The 22,657-nt window shown below is 34.2% G+C and overlaps 1 protein-coding gene across 1 annotated transcript; it reads left to right on the forward strand.

Annotated features, from left to right (window-relative positions):
- Positions 1–8,401: 8,401 nt before the first annotated feature.
- Positions 8,402–9,397, forward strand: LOC116204133. The gene has a single exon (XM_031536211.1). It carries the CDS (start codon positions 8,402–8,404, stop codon positions 9,395–9,397), a length of 996 nt encoding a protein of 331 aa, XP_031392071.1.
- Positions 9,398–22,657: the final 13,260 nt, after the last annotated feature.

Here is a 22,657-nt window from a genome sequence, read left to right on the forward strand (position 1 = left end):
AGACGAAATTCAGGTGCGCACAACATCAATCTATGAAAATTGTACGGCAAAAAACTGGCTCGCAAGTGTTTCTTCATCTCCTCCCACGTTACAATTTTTGGCTTGCCCAATCTGCCTCTGGTTAAAATGACCTGCTGCCACCATGCCGTGGCCCTGTCTCGCAATCTAATTGCCACCAAAGGTACATGTTTATCTTCGGGCACTCCTTTAAATTCCAAGATCTCCTCGACTGTGGCCAGTCAATCAAGAAACTCCTCGGGCTTAAAGCTGCCATGAAATTCTGGAATTTCAGTCCACATCCTAGACTCCCAGCGCCTCCTGTCATCCTCGATAAGACGCCTCATGTCATCATCAATAGGACCCCTTTGTTGCCTACATGGGATTTTCGCAAAATAATTCTCTTCCTCCGAATCCTCACTAGACTCCTCTTGATCAGGGTTAGGGTTAGGGTTAGGGTTGGGGTTCGGATTAGGGTTTTCTCAATTTTGGTTCCTGATAAGTGCAACCATCCTCTGCGTTAGCTACTCCATCATACGATCCATCCTCTGATCAACGATTTGCTCCAACCTCTATTCTAGGTGTCGCAGGTTGTCATGGTCAAGAACATCGCCCGCGTGATCCCTTCTCTTGGGTGGCATGGTTGTCCAAGATCAAACCGTAAGCTCTGATACCAACTGACGTAACGTACACGCGAGCAACTGTCACAGATCCGTTTATTCCGCATAATACCGAAACTATGACCATCAATCTCCTATTGATTCTTCGAATTCCTAGAAAACCAACATCAAACTCGAATCGAATCCGAGAATGGGCGAAAGAGCACGGTAGCTCCAAAACTTTATTGATAATCCAAAAACTGTCTTAGCCCTAAGTCTTACATTGTTTAAATAGAGAAAACGAAAATATAACAAAAAAATAAAATATTCTTTAAAATAAATTATTTCCTAAAATAGCAAAAAACGCCCTAAATAATATAAAATTCCTTGTTTGAGGTCCTAAACGATGGAATTCGGCCTAAATCTCGTCTTTTCATCGCCTAAGGCGATGAGTTATGTTCCGAAGGCCGTTTCCCTCGAAACGGGGTAATTAGAACCTGTTTTTTTCAAGGTACCGATTTACCGTTTTTTCTGCCGCATCATTGATCAAGTTGCAAAAGTTTATATGCTTGAAAAGGACGGCAGCTCTAGGCGAACAGACCCAATAAAACTACATGTCACATAATATTTCGTTGATATGAAGTTTCTTTTCTCTCGTCAACGATTATCAAAATAAAAACTTATTACGTTATAAGAAGTACAATAAAATAGAAACATAATTCATTGAGATAACCTTAAAGTAACTGAAGCTCATAAAAAGGGGAGAGGGAAGATTCAAGTTCTGCAAACAAGGTCAAGTGGTCAACAAATTGGTGTTCCACTAAGTGATTGAACTTGAACCAACTCCTCCCCAGTTCGAATCTACGGCAGATAAAGTGGTAGCAATTGCAAGTTGGATTGGTTTTTCCACAAAGGGGTCTTCCACTAACTAATAGGTGGATTGGTTTCAACTCAGCAGCACCACTCAAGCTTCCCGTTTCAATACGGCTTTTCCTCTTCCCCCTCCCCTCGAACTTGTACATTTTCCTCTCCTTTCTCCTCTCGAACTTGTACATTTTCCTCTCCTTGGTTCCTCTGCTACACCCAGAGTTGACACCGCCTCTTTCACTGACTATAAATTTGTTTGCCAATTTATGTTTAAATTAATCTTCGATCTGATAAAAACATAATATGTTTTGTTTTCACCTAAGTATGTGTCCAAAATGGATGACCTTTTTTTTTCGCGATTGCAGCATGTAGTAATCAATCACAAGGACAACATGCACTGTTGTTAGTGCCATGACTATTGTTGTGCTCAGAAGGCTTTGCAAGTCTTGATGGTCATAAAATCATGACTAATACGAAATTATTGGGGGTCTCCCTTGTTTGTGCATGTCCCCTGCGCACCAGATATGGAGTGAAGATGCAGAGAGGCCGCCAGTGAAAATCTAGCAGCAGGACTACTCCCACCGGAAAGCTGGAACTCCATTTGATAAGTATAGACGAATTGCGAATATTGGGTTATTGAGAGTGTGGTTGTTGCTTGTTGAGTATAGATCAAGCTGCAAAAGTCGGTATGCTTGAAAAGGAAGGCAGTTCTATTAACTGGTCCCTTCTGGTAGTGACTTCACTTTCCTGTATCTCTTATTGTGCTTGGAAGATCTCAGTATTTGTAGCTACCTCATATTAAACTAGTTATTTGCCTGTGCTTTGCACAGGTTGATTAGATAACATTTGTTTCACATGATCAAATTAATATTGAAAATTAATTCTTATTTTTGTACTTTTTAGCTAAATGCATCCAGAAAGGTGAATATAGTACATATTTTTCTGAATGCATTTAACTAAAAGAAAACAAGTTAAAAGGAAGTCGTATGTAATATATTAGGGTTCATAATCAACTAATTATAATTTTATGTCAATTAGCCAATTTAATACCCCACATTCAACAAATCAAAATTTTTTTCTAAAAGAGGAAGGTTGACGTAATTATTAGTTATAAATCATATTTTTTATGAGTTAAAATCAAAATGAAAATAAATAATTTACTATATATACCAACCCAATAAAGAAGAGGATAAAAATAAATAATCACAAACTGAGCACCTACTAACTATAACAAAAAAAAGAGGACAATCTTATTTTTGAATCAGTCACCCTTATTAAAAATAAGATCATTACGTTTATTTCTTCAATGCTAAATAAATATTACATAAGTTCACTTTTTTATTAGTTGTCATATGTCCAAAATGTAAATTGATGCAAGTAATAATCCAATTCTCGTGGTATATGTTATATAACTCAACAGCCAAAAGATAAACTTATTTAGCGAGGTGGGATATAACTTTATTTACTATCCTAATCCTATCTAATAGGGTGGGATACAAATTTATATATATACACATATTATAATCATAGTAAATGTGTATGAGCATAAGTGTATAAAATAAAAAAATTATATTATGTTTTGAAAGCGTAAAGTAAATAAAGAAATACAAATTTCAATAATCTATTATATAAATAAATCTATAATGGATTTTCATTTTTTTATTATCTTTATTTTTCTTTAAATTTCTATCAAAAGTTTTCCACAAATAGTATTTTTTATTTTTAAAAATTATATATGTGGAACAATATATGTAAACCTTTTCAATCTTACATTATTTTAGTATTTACCTTTATAACCCCATTTATTGCATTGGATAGAACAAAAAAATCCATATTATATTTCGGTAGCATAATGTAAGTAAAGAAATACAAAATTTATCATCATTTCATTATTTATTTTCTTTGAAAGTTCTATCAAACTTTTTATACAAATAGTATGTACTAAAGATATAATGCATTTACCTTTTTAACCTTACATTATATAGATATTTACCTTTGAAGTCATATTTATTGCATTCTTTCTCTATATATATATATATATATATATATTATACATACTAGATTTTTTATTACATGCATTGCGCGGATTCGTTTTTATATATCTCTATATCATTTATTATGGTAATTATTTACCTTTTCAAACACCAATTTTTTTATTAAATAATAATAACTGTGAATTATTAATTTTAATTTACAAATAATAACATTCAATAATTTTTATGTTATAAATTAGTCTAAGTTAACTATTACAATAATACTTTAAAACTAATTATTTCAATGATTATGTCTCATATTTTAAATAAACTGTTAACATAGATCTATTGCATATAGTAAGTTTTGTAATTATGATAAAAATTTGTTTTGTCATTTTGTTAAACATTGTTTAAGAGATCCTTAGTTTCAAGATTAACCTTTATGATCTTTTATTATTTAGAAAATTATCATATTTATTATGCGGGTTACAACATTATGTGTTTGTGCATGTGTATGTGTTTTGGGGGTCTGAAAATGACTGATATATACAGAAGTATTGGTAGCTACATCAGATTAAATGTTCAGTTTCTTTTGTCAAAGCAAAATGAGAAATCTGCAATGAAAAACTCAGATAAACAAAGATGCAAATTTTTTGCCACCTTTTATAAAATTTATGAGATGAGAATTGAAAGACCTTTGTTAAGACACCTCTTGAAAACTTATGGGGGAGCCAGTATATAAATAACATAAAATTCATAAAATGTAAAAAATAGAAACTAAAAATGCCCTCATAAAAAAGTTAAAATGCAATCGAAAAATTAAATAAAAGGCAAAAATTTCAAATAATAAAAAATAAAAAATAAAAATATTAGAAAGTTCGAACTGAACCAAAAACAAAATTTAGATATAACTGGAAATTTTTGCAATATTAAAAATTTTATATTGATATAATATAAATGAAAATTAACAAGACAAATGAGACAAAATTAAAAAAAAATAAAAGAAAATTTGTACAAATCAAGGCTCATACTTTCCTCAATTATCGAGTAGTTGTAACTTTTAAGGGTTTTCTAATATTTTTATTTTTGATGTTTTGTTTATGCCGTTTTATTTTATTTTTCAAACAGCATTTTATATGTTTTGAACTTTTTTTGCTTTATATTCTTTTACATTTTCTGAATTTTATGTTAATGTTCTTCTAATTCTTTATATATTTTTAAAAAAAATTATGAATTTCCAATGATATCTTTTATTTAATATTAAGATATATTTTTTATATTAATATGTTACTTTTATGACTTTTGCATAAATTTTCTGAATAATATTTCATTTAAATTTTTAACTATTCTTTAAAATTTTATTATTGTTGTTTTGTTTTTCAAGTATATTTAGATTTTAATTTGATACTTTTATGATTCCGAATAAGTCTTTGATTTGTTACTCCATGGAAAAGAGAAGAAAAAGAGAGAAAGAGGAATCTCATCTCATGTATGTGTCCATATACACTCAAGGAAAATATAGGCCTTACCCAGCAAAAAAGAAAAAAGAAAAAAGAAGGAAAATATGGGTCATTGATCTTTACTAGGGCACGTATCAACTCTTGGTCAAAGGGACAAGAGACGGAGAGAGGTAATGGGGACAAAGGATTTGAGTGGGGAGGGAAGGGAGAATTAAGAGAAAAAATAGGAGAGTAGGCGGAAAATAAGAGTTAGTGGGTAGCTATTATTACGAAATTTACTATCTTAACAAGGTCAATTTAGGAAAAATAAAAGTTACACCAAATGATCTTTAAGTAATGTCTTAGATTCAAGTTCTGTGAATTAAAAAAATCTGAGTTAGGAGAGTTTATTCCTTATTGGATCGACTCATTTCAAACTAAATTAGTCGAGACCCATTGAACTTCAAGATACGAGAGTACAAACAGGAAAAAAAAAAAGATACAGAGGTAGTGATTAGTCGTTGTAATTTTACAATTTTATCCTTAATTTAATGGTTGTTATTATTAGAGTAATGCAGTGTAGGGTTAATATAGGGAATGGAAACTGAGACAGAAGTCCCACCTCTAGCTTTATATTTAGTATAAATATGTACATATGACTAACCACGCCAACTGCAAGTGCAAATCCACATTACATCAACTAGGCCACCATACTGTAAATAAATATATATATATATATATATATATATATATATATAATCTCTTTCAGCCTAATTCATATTTTTTTATTCAATATTGTTCTCAACGTGACGCAAAGTTCACTTTAGTCTTGCCGTTTGAACTTACCTCCAATCTCCATTGACATATGTATTGCTCATGAATGAAAAATATTTTCTGGTAAAGTGAGAAATTTTAAGATAAAACAGTGGTCGTAGCTATTCCATCCAAGATCACCGACGGTTTATTAAAGCCTTCAGTTATCCAGGGCAAATGTGCCGATTGACAAGGCCCAACCCCTTAACATTGATGTTCCAAATTGGAATCTCTATATACGTCTTAGGGATTGTGGCCTCATTTGCGGCCACACCACCACCCCAGATTATTAGATGACAGTGGAATTGAACTTCGTCGGGAGATGGTAACCAGTTGTTGCGGAACCACGCTTTCCCATATAAATTTGCTAAGATGAGCTTTTTTGTAAAATAAAAAGAATCAGGTTTTAAAAATTAATAGAGGAAAAATTCCATCATAAAGCACAATTATTATCCCTTTTTTTTCACAGGACAATAAAATTTACTTTAATATTACGCCATAGCACGAAAATTTTGAACTTTTCACCATATCAAACAACGTCTACTTTTCACAAAAAATATTATGAAAAGCTTACGTGGCACCACACGTGTGTATGAGGTGGACAACTCCAATGCCACGTTTATTTGGAAAATTACGTCAGATGGTACGGATTTTACCCTTTTTGCATGGTTAACATGATGTTTGAAAAATTAATATCATCATGAGTTTATCTTTCACGTATGCACGATTGTCCAAAAAAAATGATACCCTATTAGCTTTCTTTCACATTTTCTTATGAAAAGTTGATGTCGTACTATATTGTAAAAAAATTCAAAATTTTCATGCTATTCCATAAAATCAAAAGAAACTGCAAGGCATAATTAAAAGAGGCAAAAAATTGATCTATATTTTCCAATTAATAAATGAAAGAAGGAGAAGTAAGAAAAGGAGTGGCGGGCTACCACCAAGAAGAAGTCGCGGGAAACCCTATCTGGTGGCCGTGATCATGGGCTGGTTTTAATCTTCTACCTATATTACAAGTTGGGGAGGTAAGACAGTTGTGATAACTTTCCTCTCCCAAAAGTACTCTTCACAAAATAATATTAATCACTTATAATAGCTATTAAATTATTGCCTGTCAAAAAAAATAGTTTGTTAACTATTTTTTAATTTATTCCATCAACGAAATGTACAAAATTCACCACTAATCATCAGAAATTCTAAATTTTGGTAAATTTAAACTTTTACTAACCACAAAAAATTCCTCTCATCTCCCATTAATTTCTCTCTTCTCACTTCCCTTATCATTCCCTCCCTTCGCTCTGTCCCTTCTCAACAATTTATTTTTATTAATTTTATTTTGTAATATTAAAATTAATAAAAATATATTCTTTTAACCTTTACGGAGATTGTAAACGAATGACAAAAGGAACACAAACCATGCTTAACGAGGGTACGTGGTCCACTTATTTAAGATGACATACTGCATACCATGAACATTGTTGTATGTATATCAAGGCCCAATTTTGAAGCATATCGTGGGACTCGGTCGAACCTTAATTCTGTAAAGCCCAGCTTCTGAAAAATGCCTCGCATAAAGCCCAATAAAAATTCCAGTCCCAATAATCTAACTATTTGCAAAGCCCAATAATTATCTTTTGACTCCATATAATATAATTAAATAGACCTCCCGTCCAAAGACTCATCCGCACTAGCACCAATGATCATGACTTGTGGTATCGAGCCCTTGGCTTGACGAGTTTACATCGACAAGTGGTCGTTTTAATATAACATGATAACCCAATGACGTTGATGCGTCTCGAATCATTGAATAGAGTTTAAGTGACTCCAGATCTAATATTACAGTTAGTTTCAATATGATAATTTTGAATTGTGATTGGTTCATCATCATATGCATTGTACATAGGTTGAAAATGGATGTTGATGGTATGGAAACCTTCAAATAAACTCGACCGGTCTTTCGCGGCCAAAATGGAAAAATTAAATGCCTTTCCGAGGATATATTAATATTAATATTTGTAATTGGAAATGGGCGTGTTGACTGGGAGGGACGCCGTGGGTCGCCCAAAGAACGTTGACTTCCCCAGATGCTCTGACCCAGTCATCACGGCCATTTCGCAAAAATAAAATGGGAATTATGATTTCAAACAAGATGTGGAAAAAAAAATCAAATATTATATTAAAAAATTGCAACTAGCTTAGTATATTGTCTATATGACATTGTCTATTGTTGACCTCTCCTATACGTTCTTAGTACATGTTCCAATCATCAAAAAGAAGTGGATCAATTTCATATAGTGACACTCGAAATCAGTAAATCGTCTAGGTCTGCTCTAATCGAGATCCTGTATTTTATTGATGGCAAGAGCGTAGCTCACCCAATCCTTTTTTTTTTCCATCCCTGTTTGATCGAAATAACAAATAGCTAGTGGGTTTAGTGCAGGAGAAGTCGGGCAGAAATGGGCCATTGACTTCTTCAAATTTTATAATTCATCGTATATTGATTTTTTTTTTTGGGGGGGGGTGTGTGTGTGTGAATATCATACATTGAATTTTCAACATTAATGAATTGCCTCGATGTTTCACTGATAAGGACGCGACTGGTTTAATTGCTTCCATAGGAACTGAATCTCATCGCCTATCCAGAAATCAAAGAAGTTCACTCCGATTGGCGAAGAAGAAGAAGAAGGAAGAATTAAGGAAAGAAGAAGCAATGGACAGAGAGCATGAAGAGATGCAGTTTCTGGGCCTCTTTGGCATCTTCAATGAGTCCTTCAAGCTAATTCACTCATGGAGGAAAATCTTTACCCAGATCTCCCTCATTTTAATCATCCCTCTCGCCTTCGTCTTCCTCCTCCACATGGACGTGTCGGACGTCCTCTTCTCAAAGATCATCACCAACGAGCGGGCCCTGGATCGGAGCATCGGGACACCGTCATACGGGAAGCTGTCCGACGTCCTCTCTAAGGAGTGGACCGTGTTCCTCCTCTTCAAGGCGGCCTACTTCACCTTCCTCCTAGTCCTCTCCCTCCTCTCCACATCCGCCGTGGTCTACACCATCGCTTGCGTCTACACCGCTCGGGAGGTCACCTTCCGGAAGGTCCTCAGTGTCGTCCCCCGGGTCTGGAGGCGGCTCATGGTCACGTTCCTGTGCATATTCGTGGCCATGTTTCTCTACAACACCTTTGCCATTGCACTGCTCGTTGCGTTCATACTGATGTTGGGAGACACCGCCATCGGAGCAGTAGTCATGGTCATCCTGGCAATCCTCTACCTGGTAGGGCTCGTGTACATGAGCATCGTATGGCAGTTAGCCAGTGTTGTGTCAGTGCTTGAGGAGGATTACGGCATTAGAGCCATGGCCAAAAGCAAAAATCTGATCAAGGGGAAGACAGGTATATCGGTGGTCGCCTTCGTTGTGTTGAATTTCCTCGAATGGGTAGTACTGGTACTATTCAAGAAGTTTGTCGTCCATGGAGGCATGCTTAGGATCCCAGCAAAGCTCGGGTTGGGGATCCTGTCCCTCGCGGTGCTATCGGGTCTCTTCCTATTTGGTCTCACTATGCAAACTGTGATTTACTTCGTCTGCAAGTCCTACCACCATGAGAACATTGACAAGTCTGCCTTATCGGATCATCTCGAAGTTTATCTTGGAGAGTACGTTCCTCTCACGGCCAAGGACGTCCAGCTCGAACAGTACCATGTTTAAATCTTTCCTTACTGGCAAGCTAGCCATGTCAATCGATTCTAATTCTCATGTTCTCTCTTCTGCAATATTACGAGCCTATGAATTATTATTGTTATTATTAGTATTATTAGGATTGTTCTGCTGTTATTAGTTTGTTTTCATTACAAGGGGTTCAAACTTGTCGTCTGACTAATTTTCACTGCTCACATGACTTGTCAATCCGGTCGCATAATCAATGCTAGGTGGTTCGATATATCTAGTAATAATACCCGTGCCTCTTTAGTTATTTAGGATTTCTCTTTTATTGTATTAGGTATTGGATTACTAGACCAACTTTATTGGGTTACCAGGGATTAATCGATTGATCAATCCGGCCACTGGCCGTGTAGGGTGGTTCAACCACATGAATTTAATTAGGATGACTCGAACTTCAATTTCCATCAAAGACTTTGCGTCCTTTGACCACCGAGCAAGTTTATTGGGTTACTATGGATTAATGAATTTTATCAGCTTATATTAAACGTGAGTAATTACATTGATAAAATACAAGATCATGTCTTGAGCCCAGACAAAGTCCGGAAACCATCTTCCTGTCCGAATCACCCACACTTATTTAAGAGCATAGCGAATCTCTCGGGCTATATTTCGGTATTTCACTTCCATCGAGTTGATCTTTTCCTCCCTGCAACGGGAACAAGATTGTACGTACCTTCACTATCATTGACCATTAAAGATAACTTCGTGTGAAAATATCGCAAATCACACTATTGACGTGTACATACCCTTGAGTCACTTCCGAGCGGTGCTTTTGTAGCCCGTGGCAAAGATTATCACCTCGAATTAGCCAGTTGTGCGAGCCACATATCCAATAAACCTAAGTGCAGTGCTTGGTGCATTGATATGTTATTCTTTCTGAAGAAATGATTCATTGAAATAATGAGTCATCATTGGATGCTGCTGATTCTACATGGCATTACCTGTACAAATCAATTTAAATCGATAAGGGTCATTGCCCGACTGCAGGGGGATACGATGGATTGAGCACACGCTCGTTTACCTCGAAACGGTTTTCTTAAAACGAAAGACAAAAAGATGATCAGGACGATGAATAATTAAGCACATCTTGATCTCTCTCTTCACGATCTGGTCCATGGTTCCAACATCAATGGTGAGTGACCGTCAGGTGAGGTGGCTGCTTTGAGATATAATGGGCCTTTAGAGCATGTCCATGGCGGCACCGGCACCCGCACGCCCGCAGAACATGCTCCAGCATGGCACAACTGCCCTTGGCACTGCCAAGACTGCCCCGGCACTCCCAGGGGAGGGGAGTGCCGAGCCAATGGGAGCAGGCCAGGTTGCTTGCTTTGGGACAATGCAACCTCCTGCTTTTTATTTTATTTTTTTAATTTAGGTCGAAGAGCCCACGGCTCTTTAACCTGTTTTATTTTTTATTTTTTCAAAAAAGAAAAAAGAAGAAATTTAATAAAAATAATTATGTAATTAATTTAAAACTTGTAATAATAAATAATGTCATTCATTTATTTGAATTTTGTTTATTAGTTTTTTAATTAACATAATTAGTTTTTAAAGATTAATTAACTACTTAATTTAACTAATTAAAAATTATATTACACAAAATACATAATTATTCTTATATATAAAATATAAATAGTGTGTGGTCCCATTGGCACCCAAAGTAAATGTCACCATTGGAGTGAACTTGTGTATGGGAATGTGAGTCCCTTGCCTTTTAACGAGGCGCCAATGTGGCACGTGCAGGACCCGTATGGACACCCATGATAGCGCTAGCCATTGGACTTGCTCTTAGTTCACGTTCGAGGCCCATATCTCAAGAACTCTTCATAGGTTGTTTGAGGATTTCCTTTAACTTTGTCCACCAATTGAAATGGAAGATCATAATTCAACATGAACATTGTCAATACCTGTTATAAAATTATAAAGGTAATTATGAATTTAAGAGGAATACATACAGAGTGATTTCCAGAAATATTTGAAATTAATTGTCGATAAAATACTTTGAGTCAGGAGTCCAACACTACTAAAAATACAAGGATTACCGAGGGAAAAATCTGTCAGTAAAATTTCCTCAGTATTCCCTCGAGAAAGTTAATGAGGTACTTCAGAGAAATTACTAAGGGATTTTTCCTAGGTAATTACCGAGGGAAAATCACTCGGTAAAACCAAAAAATATTTAAAATAATTTTTTATTTGATACTGAGGGAATAATCATTTGGTAAATTATTGAGAGATTATTCCCTTGTTAAGATATAAAAACTTTAAAAAATTAATTTTATAAATAAATTACCGAAGGAAAATCCCTTGGTAAAATAAAATCCTTCGGTAAAATAAAAAGTATCAAATGAGAAAAAGTATTTATTTTACAATAATAATTGTAGAGATATATATCATGTATAAATTATATTTTTTGAAGAGAATATTATATTGCGAGTTAAATATAAAATTAATTTAAGTTAGGATTGAAAGTGTTAAATATTTATATTAAATATGAAAGTAATTAATTTGAATATTTAAAAAAAAATTCAGTTTTTCAAAAAATATATATAGATATAAGTATATAAATATAATTAGGTTAGATAATGGACATGCTAATTTCATCTCGTAGTTAATAAACAATAGCTTTTGTACTGAAATTAATTAAGATAATGTTTACGCTCGGAACGCTAGTCATAAATAGATACATTTTATAGTTACTTACCTTTTAATATTATACATGAAAATTTAATAAAAAATAATGATTGAAATAAACAGTATTAGAAATAAAATCTCAAAAATTAATACGGGTTACTTATATTGTATAAATACAACATAAGTCCAATTATACAGTAAATAATAAAAATTAATTTTAATTTTGTTAGAAAAAGCTTTTAAGAAATTTATGTTGACATAAAAAATTTGATATTAAGTAGAAGCAATTGCATCAAAGAGATACAAAGAGAACCGTAGCTTGGTGGGAGCACGCTTGCCAACGGAGGGACTCCCCTTGTGCACGCTGGAACAGTTATTTGGAGGAGGGGGGAAGGGGGAGGTGGGGTGCAATGCGCTTGGAAGAACGGACTGGCTACCCTAAGAAAAAAACTCCGTCGGTAAATTTAAAACATAAAAATAAAATACCGAGGGATTTTTCCCTCGGTAATCCTTTTTACCGAGGGATTATCGAGGAAAAACCAAGGAAATGCTTCGTCGGTAATTCCAGGTATTTCAACAGTGCAATGTTTTCAACCGAATGGCAATCGAAGTTCATATGGAAAAAGCTATAGTCGGCTAAAAAATGTTGCTCAACTAATAGAGAACCTAGTGCTGCGACACCGAATTTCAGCCCATTAAAAGCAGCTCGTACCATGGACCAAACTGACGCATGAACGGGATGAGTCAACGATTGAGAATATATGTGAGCGACATTAGAGTCTTTTACTATTCATTTATTTTTTCGAACCCAAATTACTATTCACTAATTTTGAGAGAAAAATTATAAAATATACAATAAAACTCACCCGCAAGGTGCCGCGAGGTAATAAATTAAAAACACTGCCAACAAAATTATACTAGCATACAAAACGAACGAGAGTATCAATTGAAATCTCAATTTATATATTCAAATAGAGTGCTATCCGAATAATACAAACATATCTTTAAGTTCTACTTTGCAATATTACCAAAAAAATTAAAAACAATTTAGAAGGAATTTTCAATGATAATTGCTTTTTAACTGGTAATAGTATATGTCACCTGGCGCCCCCATTCCGTAATTTTGATTGTGAGAGCTTGTTGTTTAGGTCCTCGAATCCAAATATGGATTCTATTCCAGGAAAAAAAAATTCAAGACAGAAATGCCGATAGTATCTTGATTTATTTTTACTTCTTGGTAAAGACCTGATAGACCGATATATCTAAACCTTGTTCTGGTAATACCTGACGTCTTGGATTCAAGTTAAATAAAGCCATGTAATTTTGGTCATTTTGTGGCCACTTCATAGGCATACTTTTGATATATGGGTACAGTTCTGAATCTAACAATGACATTGATTACCATTCCTATGCACTTTTAAGTGAAAAATTATTCTTCTCGTCAGGCTGGGAGTCGGTGGATGTCGTTAATAATAGATTTGAGGTCCGCCCCACACCATATAGTCACAAATCTTCGCCCAACCATTTGCCCCATATACGTTCTCTTCTAAAAACTTGTTCTCATTTTTCACGAAAACTGTTCTAGTTTTCGAGGAAATCTTATCCATTAATTGCCCACCATCTTTATTCATCGGCCATTTGCATTACGATTGACAATCAATGATACATGAAAAAGTAATTCTGCATGAAATATTCATGGCATACAACTATTTAATGTTAGATTATTCAAACAAGAGTCAATAAAATAAAAGCACAAAGAATACCATATAAATCCACTTTTATTTTTTTTCCTAGGATACTAATTAAATGTGCCAACAATAAGAGGACACAACGATAATCTTGGTTGTCATGGTTTTCGTGATTTAGCTAATAAAGGTATATTAGATATCGAATTGATTATAGGGTGATCGATGAGCAGTCTATCACACCCTGCATTTCAAAAGGCTAATGATTAAGTACTGTCAAATAGTTGCAAAATATCTCTAATCATGATAGAAGTTTAACAATTATGAATGGAGCAAGAGAGAAAATTAGATGATTCTTAACTATATGCAACGTACAATCATGTCTGACAATTAATGCCCTTCTCATATATGAGAAGAGGTATTTAAATTGAAATTCTTTGCTATTTTTGGTATTGTAATGTCGACCTTCAACTTCTCTATAAATACCACATTTCCTAAGACTTTTCATGTCAAACAATCAAACCCCTCTCGTGATCATGAATTTTCCGTGCCTCTGTTCTTGCTCTGCTTCAAATCACCAGTTCAAAATTTCTACGTGCCTTTTAGAACGTTTATATGTATATTACTTCAAATCCATGCCTTCCATCAGTGGCCACAATATGCTGCGAATGTTTGAGAGCATTACACCATCGGTTCAATGATATACCAGAGTTTCTGAATGTCAGGGTATGAGCCAGTCCCTCATCATGTAACAATCATGATTTGCAAGTGCAAAATAGTAAAAGCTTCTTTTTTTATGAATTGCATTCTCATGATCTCAGATCAATTCCGTTATGCTAACAATCTCGTTTCCCTCCTTCGCCTTTCGATGTTTCAGATTCTGCTGCTTTTCCTCTCATGTAGCTTTACAAGTTTGGATCTGCAAGTGGAGTTTAGTGACATTCCAAGAAGAAAATCAAGGGAAAAATCATTTTTATACATCTCTTGATGACCACACCGGACGAGGTTCGAGTTTAGCTGGAAGACCGTTGTATGATTATATTAAGAAGCTCTACAAAATGCAACGGGTATTCCCTTGCTCCGGTTTCATTTTCATCTTCAGATTGACCAAAGCAAGAGAATGAGAATGTCTCAATTATTGAGACGCACGACTGTCAGGATCAGAAATTAAGGCGATAATATAGCCATGGACCATATTAGACATATGTCCAATATAAGGGCATATGAGCAGCTCCTACCCTTGCAAATAAACTCTAGGCCTGCAGCTTGATGCCCATCATATGAAATTTTGTTGTACTTTCCGACAGACTATCAAAAGTTTAATGAGGGCCAAGGCTGAATTAGGGAAGAAGTTAAAGAGTTTACTTTTTAATGACCCCTGTAATTCAGAATTCGTTGTATCTAATGATAGCCAATTGTAGAAAAATATTTGGTACAAAAGAATGGGATGGAATTTGCATGCCATATAAATATTACATGGCATTTTTATTCCATTCCATTTACCGTACTAGATGAAGTTTTTGGAACTTGGGAGATGAATGTGCAATATTGTAATTTCGAAAAAAAAGGTGACAATTCCTAATATTATTTCACTTATTTGTTAATGTGTCGTTATGTTTGTTTAGATAATTTAAATCAATTTATCTTTTAGCATCTTTTATAACCGAAAAAAAAATAGGTATTTCTTTATTTATCTTCTTTTTTTTTGATGAATTTGTTTATTTTTGTTTTGATCTAATTACCTGTTCTCGGTCTTCCATTCTTATCAAACTCGCTGTATTTCTCCTTTACCATGCAAATAAATTAGGCTTCACATATCTATCGGGATAAGCTGAAGAAAATACATGATTTTAGATATATCAAATGAAAAAAAAAATAGCACAACTGAAAATTTTTTGTTCACTATATTTTCGGTGTGCACTCTAATATGCGGAATCCCAATGCTCCAACTAATCCAGTTCCGGCCTGATCCTCGAAACTGAAACCTTATTTAGGGAACAAATATCGAAATACTTGAATTAATTCACATTGGTTTTGTCCACTATATCAGATATATTTTTTCTTCTTCCCTTAGAAATTACCATACCAAAGGGAAAGAGATGTCTCCAGTTTTCGAAGATGTTAAATTTAATTACTTGATGCACCGAAAAAAGATCGACTATTAGTAATTTATTTAGTACATATCGACTGCTTAATCTTAATGCATGGAAGTCTCTCTCGCTCTCGCCATACCATGTCCTGCCAAAATCCCAAATACATATGGGAAAATTGGGCCGTTTGAATTCAGAGTTAAAGTTACTTTGATTTTGATTTTGATTTTGATTGTGGAAAAGGACAAATGAGATGTGATTATAAATTTAACTTGGGAAACGTGTGTTTTTGTTGTGTAGTGTGTTGAGTTAAAGTTAAAGTTAAAGTTAAAATCAAATTTCCTTCAATCCAAACATGGCAGTGGCACGTTGCACAGCGTCGTTAGGAAATGTAAAATCATATGCTGGTTCATTTTATTCAGAAAATCAACTATCACTATCATCTTACGATAGTTCAGAAAATTCGTGTATTCTATTTTGGAGAAAATTTTCAGTGCCTGGTCATCTGGAAAGTTTTGAATAGTTTTATTAATTATTCCTTTCCGCGCTCACCTTCCATTTGCTTCCAGATATAAAAATTTATTTATGCTGCATGAAATTATTTGGCATGAAATATTCATGAGATACAACTACTATGTTAGCTCATTTAAGCTCGCGAATAAATTTGACAATTAAATCTTTTCTTTTTTTAACCAAAAAAAATATATATGTCCAGTTTTTCATTTATTACCATATATAAATCTTCGGATTATTAAAGTCTCTTAAACAAGAGAAGAGAAATTCTTACTCCCTCTCCACGTTGATATGAGTAATAAGAATTCATATCAGCATATCCGATTTGGTAAGACAATTATTAACCTACTCGGACAACGGAAAATATATATTTAAATGGAAGATATATATTTGGTAATTAGTACTTTGCCCATGAGGGTTCTCATATCATACTATACTAGATGAAAACCCGTGCATTGCGCGAACGCTTTTATTGATTAAATATATAATTATTTTTATTTTTTATTTTGAAATATTATTTACGTGAATATCAAATTAATTATGTCTGCATATGGATTTGTATGATTTGTTCTTCGTCCATATCAATTATTGTTGCTTTGGTTGTCACTCTTTTCTCCCAAAAAAAGTGATTTGTTAAATTTAAAAATTTATAAATGTCACATATCATATATGAGATTAGTTACTTTCTTACCTACCTGATTTCTTTAGACTTTGTTAATGTTTTTCTATTGAATAATATGAGTAAAAATTGATACTGAAGAAGAAAAATTAAAAATTGGCTATAAACAAAAATTCTAATAATATAAATGATAGCATGCAAAATATTATTTCAATGACAAATATATATAATTACGGCAAATCAATCTAAGATATATAAGAACAATATTTAAGAGTTTAAGAAATCAAAGATATATAAGAATATATATATATATATATGTATATATGCATATATACATCCAAACAAAATGTCATAATATGTAATGTGAGAGAAATTAATAAGGAATATATATATTAGGTAGAAAATATATCCCTTTAAATAAACATATATTTGTTATACATAGATATTGTTATATTATTAGGCAACTTGTTTAGAATATATTACATATTAGAAAATCGTCTAATATATATTATGAATAAATTGTATAAAATTACATATTTAAGGAAAAAGAAATCATAGAATATGCAGGAAGTGATACTGTGATACTATAAGATGCAATATGATATAGTCCTAACATAAATCCATCGCCTTGGAATTTTACAAGTTATTTAGCCAATATATATATACCTAAAGGACGTATTACGTGAGAGTTATCACATATAGGGCATACTAATATTTTGACAATATTACTAATTACTAATTGAAAGGAAATAATTAATGGAAATAAATCAAAGAAAAATTGGAGAACAAATCTTCAATGATAAAAATTATTGTTTCCTCGATAATACATTACCTTTTCAATAGTTGTTTTGTTTTCAGAATTTGTGGAGTGGTGTACACTTTGGTGCCCTTAAAAGTTGAAATATCTATCGTACATCTTTTCAATGAAGAGGTAACTTCAAAGAAAAAATATGGAGGATGTAATAATTTATTTAAACTAGTTTATTGAACATATTTTTACATCAATGAGATTTCAACTTTTAACATGAAATTTTAAAAATTATATCATGAATATAAATCACAGATTAATTTTAAAAAATTAAGTAAAATTTATACTCAAAGAGTAATAGCTCAATATCTAGTTTATGGGTAAGGTAGTTGTAGCTTTAACTTTTTCATTATCTCCAGTAGCGCAAAGTTTTTTAATCACACATGTAGAAAAATATACATGTATAAGTTATAATGAAAATAAAGCAAATTCAAACTGTAAAAATACCCGCAAAAGTATTGATTTATCTCAGTATTTATTGGGTGATACTTCAAGGCTTTGTTGACGGCATATAGCCTTCTTACTCTATAGAAAAGATCAAAGTTACTTGTACTCACTCACACTGTGCTCCAAATTGTTGTTCTACTTTAAAAGATCCCTGCACTATATTTGTATGCATATATATAATGTAAAAGGTACGTTTACATTACAATATATTTATTATAAATTTATAATCTATATACATGTAAACGGGATCTACATCTATATTATGAACGACATGTATATTTATCTATATTATAACCATTGGGTATATTTCATTATATATAATATATATTTGGTGATGTATATTTTATGTTAGGTTATATATGAATATAATCCTTATATTTTACTAAATATGTATATATTCCTTTGCACTATGTGGATATAATTTATATAATCTACTATATAATTAAATAAGAAAATATCATGAATATGTTCAATCAAAATAATTTATATGGGAATATTTTGTTGATAAAAAAATATAAAAATTTTCTCAATACATAAGTGATGAAATGGCAAAACGAAAGAGTTCCGTTGTTTATTTTTAATGATGTAGCGGCATGAGAATTGAGTTCATCATTCGTTTTCATGTGTGTGTATATATATATATATATATAGATCGTGCTTAATCGCATTTCCTCCTTCCTCTCTCCTGCGATCAATTGAAATTTCTCTATAATGTTGTCCTTGTTCTGAGGCAAAAAAAAAAAAAAAAACAGCCTCTGGATGAGATTTTCATCCGCTTGAATTTCTATACCTATTTATCAATTCTAAATTATATATTACAAAATCCAATCAAAATTCATGTACGTATCTCCTAGATATGGAAATGTTGTAACTGTTACTCTATCGGTTCATATACGTCTCTCCTCAATCTGGAAATGTGTTAAGAACCAATCCTTTGATTGCTCCCCATGAATTCAATCATATCCGAACGGCTAGTAACTGACCATATCTTTCAATTTCCCACGTTTTTTTTTTTTAGAAAACTATCAAAATGGTGATCGAAAGATTTTAAAACTAACAAAATACTACTTCAAAGTTATTTTTAAACAAAATGATTATTGAAATATCAGAATCCATAACATTTTGGTACCACCGTCAAGATTCCGTAAGTGCCATTACGAGAAAATGACGTGGACGCTTACGTGGTATCTAGTAGGCAAACGGCCCCGACTAACGGTACACGTCATCTAGTACGACGTCGTTTTTTGTCACCCCAATAAAAAAAAAAAAGTTTGACCCAAAGTCGTCGTCACCTTCTCGCCCGCCCCCATTTGCAGTCAATTAGGGCAAACAAAAAACACAGCGCTCAACAAGGGAGTCTGGGCAAGCAGAAATCAGGGAAATTAGGGCAAGCAGTGGACTCACACCAGACGAGATGCACGGGCTAGAGTTCGACCATGGCACGGGCGCCGCAGCAACTGCTGTTCAAACCAAACGGACTCGTCAAGCTCGGGTTCAACCAGACGGAGTCATCGAGCTTGAGTTCGACCACCGCACGGGCGCTGCATTCAGACCAGACGGACTCGTCTAGCTTGAGTTCGACCACCGCACGGCCACCTCTCTCATCACCCATATCTCTGCGGGTTTCTTTGCTCGTGCGACCGCGAATTGAAACAGAGATGGGAGAAGATTGACGAAGGGCGAGAAGAGAGACGACTGACCAGTTGTTGTTGAGGAAGGAAGGGAGAGCAGATTGAGGAAGGTAGGAAGGAAGGAAGGAAGCCGCGCTGTTATACATGAGCAAAGGGAAAAGAAGAAATCAGATTGGTTCTTTTCCACGCGCATAGGGACACCAGGATTGGTTTGTCTGCTTCAAGGTTAGTCGATTTTATATTGATTTGTTGATGAATGGTAAGTTTGATCGGTTGTTGTTGCTCAAAGTTGTGGTCCCCTGTCTCTGCGAGTCCGGTTTGTCTGTTCCTTTTACTATCTGTCGAAGTTGTGGTCCCTAACTCTGAAAATAGTTTTGGTATCTTGTGCTCTTGTGCTTTAACAAGTTGTTGTCAATTTAACAAATAAGTATTTCCTTTTGTTGCTGCCCTTTTCTCCTTTGTTGTCTCTTGCTTTTACCGTAGGATGCTTTATCTGTACGTTCGATTGAAAAATGCTTTTTTTAATGTTTTAATGCAGCTTGTGGGCTCATGGATGATCTGTACACCATTGTCTTACACCATGGGGGCAAATTTGTGTCAGAACCCCACTTAAAGTACGTTGGGGGAGAGACCGATGCATGGGAGATGGTGGACATTGACAAACTGTCCATTACAGAGCTACAATACTACTTTCAGCAGCATGGTTATAATATTGAGTCCTACAAGAAGGTTTATTGGTTGGAGTATGGGTTCAATTTAGAAGATGGGTTGAGAGTTCTTGAGACAGATGAAGACATTCATAGGCTTTATGCTTCTGCGAAAGCTGCAAACAATAATGAACTTGAGTTTTACTTTGATCAGCACTTACTGGATGATACAAATGGTGAGGCTAGACCGGTGGATGGTAGAAGAGATGATAACACAGTTTGTGGTGTTGATATTGATATCATTGAGGTTGAAAAAGCAATTAAAGACCTTACACTTGATGTTTCTGAAGAGGATGATGACAGTAAACGGCTTAGTGATGATGATGATGATGAACCTGCTGATGATGATGACGATGAAAGGTTATATGGAAGTTATTCAAATGGTTCTTGGAAATCAGGACCAGAAGATGCCTTTACTTGTACTTGTTTATTTTGCTGCCTTTATTGGCTCTGCTGAATTGTTTAAATTTGTGTTGAGTTCGCTTCCTCTATTGCCTCTGTCTTTACTGCCTCTGCTGAATTGTTCGAATTTGTATTGAGTTTACTTCCTCTATTGCCTCTGCTGTTTTGTTCAAGTTTGCTGCCTCTTTACTTGTTGAATTTGCTGCCTTTACTAACTCTGCTGTCTTGTTCGAATTTGTGTTGAATTTGCTTCCAATGGTACCATTCCAATGGTTATGTCCTCTGCCAACTTTGCTTTTTTTTTTCTTTACTCAAATGAAAAAGAGAATAAGGGAAGTCACTGATATAGCTGGGCCCTCAAGCTCAAATGTTCGAAAGGTAAGAGTTAGTTGTTTGCTCTGAACTAGTTTGCATCTATTTCTCTCCTGAATTGTGTATGTTTAATGCATTATGTAGGGGAGGAAGGGAGCATAAAAAACTATTGAAACTGCTGCTCCTGAAGATTCAAACCCTCAACTGCATAGGAGGAAGAGAGCAAGGACAACTCGAGCAAGTACTGCCACTGATATAGCTAGGCCCTCAAGCTCAAATGTTCGAAAGGTAGGAGTTAGTTGTTTGCTCTGAACTTGTTTGCATATGTTCCTCTCCTGAATTGTGTATGTTTAATGCATTATGTAGGGGAGAAAGGGAGCAGAAAAAGCTGCTGAAACTGCTGCTTCTGAAGATTCAAACGCTCATTGCATAGGAGGAAGAGAGCAAGGACAACTAGTACGAGTATTGCCACTGAAATTCAACTATATGGGCCTCAGTCATCTCTGTCGCAGAAGAAGTGCAGGAAGAAGTGTACATGAGGCTTTCTGTTGGCTGCATTTGATGGTTTTTGTATAGAGAATGCAGCAGTGGTTTAAGTGCAATTGTATAGATGAGCTGCTATTAGGATTTGTATAGGTCATACGCTCAATGAAATTATTAGGATGATTAATTTTTTTGGGAATGACTATGAGAAGTTGGTATTTTGGTAATTTGGTTTGGTCCAAAGTTGAGGCATAAATTGAAGCTTCCTGTACTGGTATGAGCTTCGAGACAGCATTGAATGCTAAACAATTTGCTTTAACAGCATATACTCTTTGGTGTTTCTTTTTGTTCTTTCATGTTATTATTTCGTTTCTGTTTACTTTCATCCATTCATTGGAGAGGTAAGATGCCATTGGAATTATAATCTGCCTAATCCACTATGTGTTCATAGCCTGTATCCCGGGTATGGGTGAATTCAAAGGAATGATTTTATCCCCGATATGAATTGTCTGTCACTCAGTACAAGAAGTGATATCTCTATTTGAGCATAGAATTTAGTACCAAATCCAACCAAATTCATAACAGAGGAATTCAACCAAATTCATTTGCATTTGCATTGCAACCACAAATCATTCATTAACTAGAGGAATTACATCAATCACCAGACAAAGAGCAACTCCCTAACAGACCACGTAGACAAATTACATAGACAATCATACTCCATTTCATCATAACCAAGCATCCTAAGACAACCACTGTCATAGCTAAAACGAAAGATAAATGCCTCTATCTCTTTAGCTGCATCTCTCTCATCTCTAAATTCTTCCTTAACTTACTTATTATCTTCTGTTCTTGGGACAAGCTTCTACTGATATACAACTCATCCTCCCACTGAAAATACTTGCACTTCCTTGCAT

This window comes from Punica granatum, chromosome 4 (genome assembly GCF_007655135.1).
Source record: "Punica granatum isolate Tunisia-2019 chromosome 4, ASM765513v2, whole genome shotgun sequence".
NCBI lineage: Eukaryota > Viridiplantae > Streptophyta > Magnoliopsida > Myrtales > Lythraceae > Punica > Punica granatum.

Bases quoted from the DNA above. Each gene is read 5' to 3' on its own strand.
- LOC116204133 (XM_031536211.1), top strand. From the start codon at position 8,402: ATGGACAGAGAGCATGAAGAGATGCAGTTTCTGGGCCTCTTTGGCATC.